The 9,056-nt window shown below is 42.9% G+C and overlaps 1 protein-coding gene across 1 annotated transcript; it reads right to left on the bottom strand.

Moving 5' to 3' along the window:
- Positions 1–1,608: 1,608 nt before the first annotated feature.
- LOC122006825 (receptor-like protein kinase HSL1) lies at positions 1,609–5,286 on the bottom strand. Its single transcript, XM_042562475.1, has 2 exons — positions 2,568–5,286; positions 1,609–2,493 (listed from the first exon to the last, which is right to left on the bottom strand). The coding sequence occupies exons 1-2, from the start codon at positions 5,182–5,184 to the stop codon at positions 2,000–2,002; spliced, it is 3,111 nt and encodes a 1,036-aa protein (XP_042418409.1). The 5' UTR covers positions 5,185–5,286; the 3' UTR covers positions 1,609–1,999.
- Positions 5,287–9,056: the final 3,770 nt, after the last annotated feature.

Here is a 9,056-nt window from a genome sequence, read left to right as displayed (position 1 = left end):
GCAAATTAGGAGAGTTTCAATCAACAAATTAAAACTTCCTAATTTGTTTCCGGAAATTTTAAAAAATAAAATTTCTCTTTAAAAATCTCTTCATGGTTGATAAAAGGAAATTTCTATAATTTTAATTTTATCAACATGTGGATAATTTTAAAGAGAAAATAAAATATTTCACCAATCTACAAATTAGGAAAGAGATCTAATCTCTTTCTTTAATCTTTTGTAGATCTTTTATAAGAGAGATATTTTAATTTTAATTCTCTTTAATAAATTATTTCTTCCACATAATAAAAATTAAAATTAAAATCCCTTTTTAATTTAATTTGGCCGGCCCCCACTAGCTTGGGTTCAAGGTAGGGCCGGCCACCCAAATTCATACCTAGGTCGGCCCTAGCTTGTTTCCCAAGCTAGCTTGGCCGGCCCCTTATTGGTGGGTATAGAAGGTGGGTATAGGTGGGTATAAAACTCTACAAATAAGAGGCTACGATAGGGACCGAGAGGAGGAATTGGTTTTGGTCTCCCGATAAAATTAAGCATCCCGTGTTCGCCCCGAACACACAACTTAATTTTATCAATAATAATTCATTCCACTAGAGAACTATTATTGAACTACCGCACCAATTCCAAATTACATTTTTGGGCTCCTTCTTATTTTGAGTGTGTTAGTCTCCCTGTGTTTAAAATATCGAATGTCCATTAATTAAGTGAGTTACTGACAACTCATTTAATTAATATCTAAGTCCAAGAGTAGTACCACTCAACCTTATCGTCATGTCGGACTAAGTCCACCTGCAGGGTTTAACATGACAATCCTTATGAGCTCCTCTTGGGGACATTATCAACCTAGTATCTCTAGGACACAGTTTCATTCTATAATCAACAACACACACTATAAGTGATACAATTTCCCAACTTATCGGGTTTATTGATTCATCGAACTAAATCTCACCCATTGATAAATTAAAGAAATAAATATCAAACATATGTGCTTGTTATTATATTAGGATTAAGAGCACACACTTCCATAATAACTGAGGTCTTTGTTCCTTTATAAAGTCGGTATAAAAGAAACGACCTCTAATGGTCCTACTCAATACACTCTGAGTGTACTAGTGTAATTATATAGTCAAGATAAACTAATACCTAATTACACTACGACCTTCTAATGGTTTGTTCCTTTCCATTTTAGTCGTGAGCTACTGTTTATATAACATCATCTTCTGCATGTGACACCACATACTATGTTATCTAAAATATAAATTATATGAACAACTACAAACAAATGTAGACAATTTGATCAAATGTGATTCTTTATTCATAATGAATGTTTACAAAGCTTAGGCTTTCAGTATACACTCCAACACATATTCCCTTGATTTCTGACTATCTCATCTTTATCAGACCTCATCATCATGTACCATATCATTAATCACCAAAGGATACAGCAGTTAAGACACCGATTACCAAAAGTGATGTCTCTCGACAAGCAAGAGAAAAGTTACGCTCTTTGTGAACAAGAACAACTCTTTCACTTTCTATTCTAAGGTAACATGTTCCATCATCAACATAAGCAATCTCATAATTTACTACTCCTCCACTTTTTCACTAATGTCTGACTTAGTATCGGAATGGCCGAATCAAGCCCTGACTCGACGGTCCACCTAACAATTTCTTTGAGTCTTCATAGACCTTTTATGGAAGCTTCCCTCTCTACTCGGCATCTCAGAGTGTTGACATGAAGGCAGTCGATCTATTAAAGTCCGACCTAAAGGCAATTGGTTGATTAAAACCTGACTCGAAGTGTCTAACCTGAAAGAAGTTGAACCGACTAGTATCCAACCGGCCGGAGATATTCAACCATGATTACTCATACTGGATCTCACCTCTTGAACTCGGACTTGAACCGAAGAAATAATAGGTTCTGGGACTGAAACCCTAAACCTTAAATACTTGCTCCTGTCACCATTTCTAGAGCTCCTTTAATCTACTCTGCAGCTTGTAATCAAAGCCTAGGGATAAAAAGCGGTTGCAATCTCTCTTCCTCTTCGCCCCAAACGTTGATGGAAATCGTGTCATCGTCCACTTCGTCAACAATGGTTGACTCCTTGAGTTGACTACCGGACTTGATCTGCGACAAGAGGTGCGGCGCCCGAATGCGGTCAGCCTTTCCTCCGGCGGCCCACGGCCGGTTGCACTCTAGCAACATCTGCAAGACCTCCTTCATGGCGGGACGCCTCGAAGGCAAAGTATCGGTGCAGAGGAGACCCAACTTGAAGACGGTCGTGGCGTCGTTCGTGTACGGCGAGTCGTCTCCCATGGTCGGGTCGACGACCTCGCTCAGATTCCTGCCTTCTTGGAACTGCATCCACGCCCACTCCGCTAAGTTGCACTCCACGCCGTCGTTGCTCGCTTCTCTTCCGGTCGTCAGCTCGAGAAGAACAACGCCGAAGCTGAACACGTCCACTTTCTCGTTCAATCGCCTCGAGTAACCACATTCTGAGCAAGAATTCGAGTGTTAGAGGTGGAAAACTGATCAAAATTGATTTTTTTTTTTTTAATGTTATCCTGACCAGGGGCCATGTAGCCGATGGAGCCGGCGATGACAGAGACCGTGTCCGGCTCGCCGGGATTAACCAGCAGCCGAGCGAGCCCGAAGTCGGCGATCCGGGCGTCGAAGTCGGGATCGAGAAGTATGTTGCTCGACTTGATGTCGCGGTGGATGACTGGCGGCGAGCATTGGTGGTGCATGTAGCTGAGTCCTCGAGCAGCTCCGATGGCGATATCGAGCCGTCGCGGCCAGTCCAGGGGCCCCCGGTTTCCGTGTAGCCACTTGTCGAGGCTCTGGTTCTCCATGAACTCGTAGACGAGCAGCTTCGAGTCAGCGCTGGAGATGCAGCAGAGGAGACTGACGATGTTCTTGTGGCGAATGGAGCCGAGAATCTCCACCTCGGCGAGGAAGCTCTTTTCGAGATTGTTGCTCAGCCTCTTGGTGTTCCAGATTTTCTTCACCGCCACGACCTCGGCGGCGCGGTTACCCAGGGCGACTTTGTAGACCTGCCCGGTGCCTCCACTGCCGATCGCATTCTCCTCCTTAATGCCACGGAGGATGCTGGATTCGGTGAAGTCCACCGCCTGGAACGAGGTCAGCTTCCAACGAGAGAGGTCATTGTCGTAGCCTCCGGGAGATCTCCTACGCTTCTTCTGGTCCCGGTAGACGAAGGCTGCGAAGGCCGTCACCATCAGTAACACGGCCGCTCCCAGGATGAAGAACAGGATGCGGAGGCGGTAGGTGAGTCCGCTGGAACCGCTGCCGCCGCGGTGACAGGCGCGCACGTTGAGAAGAACGCCGCCACTGGCGGCGCAGAGCCCGGGGTTCGCGAGGAAGCTGCGGTCGTACGCCCCACTCTGTAGCGCCGCCGGGATTTCGCCGGTGAAGCTGTTGGAGGAGAGGTTCAGGAAGGAGAACCTGAGGCCGCCCATCGCCGAGGGGATCGAACCGGTGAGCTGGTTCACGGACAGATCGAGTGAATTGAGCACTACAAGATCCCCAATCGACGACGGGATCTCGCCGCTGAGCTGATTGTGGCTGAGATCGAGCTCCGTGAGATATCTCAGCACCGATATATCTGCCGGGATGCTTCCACCGATTGCGTTGCCACCGAGGGCGAGCGTTTGGAGCCTCGGCAGCCCAGCCATGCTCGTCGGGAGGTGGCCAGAGAAGGCGTTGTTCCTCGCGTTGAACACCAAGAGGTTGTAGGCAGAGCTCGGGATCTGGCCGCTGAACCGGTTGTTGCTGATGTCCAACCTCGTCAGGTTCCATGGGAGCGAGCTCGGGATTTCGCCAGAGAAAGAGTTTTCCCGCATGATCACAATCGTCAGATTCACCGCCGACCACAGCCCGGCCGGAACATCGCCAGTGAAGTGATTTCCATACAACTGAATATTATTGAGCTTGGAGCATTTGCTGATTGACGACGAGATCCGCCCGCTCATATTGTTATTGAAGAGCACGATGGAGTTCAACTCGCCGCCGTTGCACAACCCTTCAGGGATTTCGCCGGATATCCTGTTGTCCCAGACCTCGAAGTTCCACAGAGGCGAGTGTTTCCCCAATTCCGGAGGCAAGACGCCGGTCAACGAGTTGCCGAAGAGACGGAGATCTGTCAAAGACGGGAGGCGGCCGATGCTGGCCGGTATCTCGCCGGACAATTGGTTGTAGTACAAGAAGAGAGCAGATAGGTACTGCAAGTTCCCGAATTCTTCAGGGATAGAACCATTGATTTTGTTCATGGACACATCGATCTCGTTAAGGCCTGCGGCGATCGATCCGTCGATGACGATTGGTCCGGATAAATTGTTAATATACAAATATAAATACTCCAGCTTGGGAATCCTCCAAATTCCGCTAGGGATTTGGCCGGTGAGCGAGTTCATCGACAAGTCCAATAGAGCCAACCCGGTTAGATTGGAGAGCGAGATCGGGATCTCTCCGACGATGTTGGTGCTCGTCATCCAGAGGAATGTGAGCTTCGTCAGGTTGCCGAAATCCGCCGGAACCCTAATCGGAGCGAAGGGATTGTAGGCCAGGGAGAGGGTTTCGAGATTGGAGAGATTGCCGATTTCTTTGGGGAAGCTGCCGTTGAAGAGGTTGCTGTTGAGGATCAGCGAGCGAAGCGCCGAGAACCGGCCGATGGATGGCGGGACGTCGCCGGAGAAGTTGTTGGAAGAGAGGTCGAGGTGGGTGAGCAGAGGGGAGAGGCGGTCGACGTCGGCGGGGACGACGCCAACGAAGCGGTTCTGCGAGAGGTCGAGGTAGCTGAGGGAGGAGCAGTTGTATAGGGCGACGGGGAACTCGCCAGGGATGTTGTTGTAGCTGAGGTCGAGGTGGGTGAGATTACGGAGGAAGCAGAGGGAGGCAGGGATAGGGCGGGAGAGCCTAGGGTCGTAGTTGTTGGAGAGGGAAATGTTGATGACGAAGCCGTCGGCGGAGAAGTCGACCCCGGGCCAGGAGGAGGTGTTCCAGGTGGAGTCAAGGACGGGGTCAGCCCAGTCCTGCTGGATGCGGAGGAGGAGCCGCCGCTCGTTGGTCGACTGCGACTGGGACCGCGCAGTGGAGGAGAAGGAGAGGATAAGGAGGAGGAAAAATAGGAACAAAGAGAACAGAGATGGGCCGGTTTTGGTTGCCATCTGTAGGCGGCGGCGGCGGCGGCGGCGGCGGCGAGAGGTGGTGGTGGTGAAGCGGAACTGGAACGGAGTCGGATTATTTATTTGAAAGGGTAAGAGGAAACGTATCAAGCAATTAGATACCTGTGGTGGCTGGATGGCCGCTGGCGGTGGGTGTTCTAGAACACATGAATTAAATGAATATTTTTAATATATATATATATATATATATATATATATATATATATATATATATTCATTATATATATATATATATATATATATATATAAATCTTCTGCTGCGGTGCTTTATTTGTGATTTTGTTGCGGTACTTGTCACGTCAACGAGAAAATACAAAAAAAAATCAACACTGCTCTCCTCCTGATCGGCCTGGACCGATCAGGTTCCAACCTGATCGGTCTGGGAGTCTCCTGATCGGTCCACAGACCGATCAACAAACTCTATGTGAGAGTTGGCTTCGAAGACCGAGGTAGTCTGTGGACCGATCAGGCTATAGGTGGATCGGTCCACAGACCGATCCCCCTACCTTTTTCTGCCTCCTGATCGTTTCCTGATCGGTCTGGTGACCGATCGGTCTGCCTCCTGGTTGATCGGTCTGTGGACCGATCGGTGATCGTCGAGGCTGAGCTTGATCGGTCCAGCCGATCAGTTGGGCTCGATCGGTCCAGCCGATCGAGGAGAGCGCGGCGTTGATTTTTTAGTTGTTGATAAAGCATCAGCGGTAAGATTTCATATATATACGTAAATCTTTATGCGCGTTTTGCAGATGCCGAAGTCTTTATATCTCGCACTGCGAAGAAATCTAGGGTCGACCGATCGGGCCCAACCGTCATCGCCGCGAGTCTGGCCGGTGCGGACCGATCAGCTGGCGGTCGCCGCGCCGTGACGATCAAGTTCGTCGCCGAGAAGATCGCGATCTCCAACCCCGGCTGGGCCAGCCGCCCGAACCTGTTCACCGCCGACCGGATCGATTCGCGGATCGCGCCGCTGTCGCTGCCCGCCATCTGGCCGGAATCCGGCCGCGATCCGGCCGGAATCTGGCCGCGATCCGGCCGACGGTGGCCGGGCGTCCAGTGGAAGGTCGGCAGTCGGTGGTTTGGCGAGGTTGGCGAAGAAGACGAGAAGAGAGATGATGCCGCGTTTTTTTTTTTTTTTTTGACTTTGACGTGGAATGTCAACTCATCTCTACCGCACCAAACCGTAAAAATTGCACCGCAGGAGAGCATCCTTATATATATAATAAATTTTAAAAGGGATTTTTTAAAAATATATATATTATCAAAAAGATCAAAATAATATTTAAGAATATGTCATCTTAATTTTTCATTTGAAATTATTATTTTATATATCGGTCTAATATGTTGCAGTAGAATTTAACCTCCAATAGGATCTATTTCTAGTGAACGAAAAAGTATATATAACTAACTAATTTAGTTACTAGTAAGTCAAATAATTATTGCCAGTGCAATATGGTGGACGTTTAAATTAACAAAGGCGTGAAGAAAGTGATAGAGAATTGTAATAAAAAATATTATCAATTTTACTATAATGTTTGAGATTAAATTTCTAAATTGATAACCAGAAGAACAAGTGGGAGAACTGATGAAATTAAAAACGGACACGTTGCCGTAAAAAACGCACAGATACGAGTTGGCCTTCATTTTTTTAAAATTTTTATTAATCTTGAAATTACAGCTCTAATTTTATAATACCTAACGTTTCTAAATTAATCAAATGACGTATACTATTTTATTATTTAAATGTACCATTTTAAGTACAGTTTGACTCTGTCCTTATAATAAATCTGACTTCTTTTATCCTTTTTTTTTTTTTTTTCTCCTATGAATTTTCTCTCTTTTCCATTTACTTTCTCCTCTCTCCTATATATACCTCTTTTATTTTTTTATTTTCTATATACAAATCATATAATATCCCTAACATCTAAGATTTAATTAATTTTTTTATAAAGTTTTAATAAAATTAAAATAAATAATTAATAACATATTTAAACTTTGTAATATCAAAAATTCATATAAACTAAAATAGATGTAATTGACGTTCTTTAGATCCATTAGTGGGTTTCGATCAAATCCACTAGTGAACTTATTTATTTTAGCTTTTCGAAGATATTAAAATATAATAAAAAGAATCGGTAAAATTTTCACTTTGAGCTTGATATGATATATATATCAGGCCCAACGTGGACTTAATATGGAATCGTATCGAGCCAAATGTGAAGATTTTTGGTAATTTTTTCTTATTATATTTTACACCTTCAAAAAGTCAAAATAAACAATGGAAACATATTTAAACTTCTTGCAATTACAAAAACTCGTATATTAAAATTGATGTAATCAAAACTCTCTAAGGTTGCAAGAAGTTTAAATATATTATCCATTGTTTATCTTAAAATATTAAAATATAATAAGAAAGAATTTATAAAAATCTTCACGTTTGACCCGATAACCGACCTCTTAAATGGTTATATCATAGAATCTTGTTTAAATATTGATCATTGATTAAGATGTGTGTTGTTACTTCAACCATTACAGAGTTATGAAACGGAACAAGTTCCCAAACCTCGTTGAATGTAGCTTCCGATGCATACTTTTTAACTTTAGTAATGAGGGTGTTGAGACAGTTCAGTTTGAGGATTGGTTTGGAAAATTTAACGGATTAAACTTTTGTTGCTAGATGGGAAAATTCATATGGTGTAGTTTAAGACATTTAGAGTAATTTTTGAACTCTGGTTATGAGTGTCTCGAGACGGTCCAGTTTGAGGATTGGTTTGGAAAAATTCAGCGACTTAAACATTTATTATTAGATGGGAAAATCTATTCATATGGTGCAGTTTAAGACTTGTAGACAACATATTCTATAAAGAAAACTTTTGGGGCATGTGAAAACTAAATAGGAAAATAATTTAAAATTAAACCGAAATAATAATCTATTTTAAAATTATTTCATTAATCTTATCAAATGAAAAAAAAAAATCAATTGAGCCCTTGAATATTAATTTTTTTTCCTTTCAACTTCTTATGCTCTAGGCATCATTTGATTTATGAGTCAGTAAATTACCTTAGTGTGCTTCCCTGAACTCATGGAATTTGATTCCCAATTGATGATGGTTGAGGTGGGAATAATGAACCCATCGGGTTGATGAGTTACTTAACAATCTCACATATTGGGTTCTTTCTTAAAGATTCTATGATGTAACTTCAGAAATAAAAAATTTTCGTAATGGACATGATATGTATCATATCAGGTTCAACATAGACCTTATATAAAATCATATCAGGCTCAACATAGAGGTTTTTATCGATTCTTTCTTATTATATTTTAATACCTTTGAAAAATCAAAATAATAGATAGAATATTTGAACTCCTAAAAATTAAAATATGTGCAATCTGATATCTTTAGGTAAATCAAAATCCATTGATGGACCTAGATAACTTCAATTGCACTCATTTCAGTTCCTATGAATTTCTAGAGTTGCAAGAAATTCAAATATGTTATCTGTTGTTTTTTTTTTACTTCTCAGATGTGGCAAAATATAATAAGGAAGAATCGTCAATGTGTCTGATATGAAATCATATCAGGCCCGACGTGGTTCTAAAATGATTCTATATCAGGCTCACGTTGGGCCTAATATGATTTCATATCAAGCCTAAGTTGGGCCTGATATGATATATATTAGGCCCAACAACTTAATGAAACATGATATTTTAGCTTAATTATAGTTAGTTATTATGTGAAAGTATGAACTTTGTACTATAAACTTGAATGAATTCTCCTGTACTACCATGCATTTACAATCATAGATGAATTGTTGATACTGACAAAAGCAAAATTTAGTCTTCATGACAATAATAT

The sequence above is a fragment of the Zingiber officinale genome, chromosome 7B (genome assembly GCF_018446385.1).
Source record: "Zingiber officinale cultivar Zhangliang chromosome 7B, Zo_v1.1, whole genome shotgun sequence".
Lineage (NCBI taxonomy): Eukaryota > Viridiplantae > Streptophyta > Magnoliopsida > Zingiberales > Zingiberaceae > Zingiber > Zingiber officinale.
The sequence above is the reverse complement of the archived record's forward strand: the minus strand, read 5'-3'. Positions and strand labels throughout refer to the sequence as shown.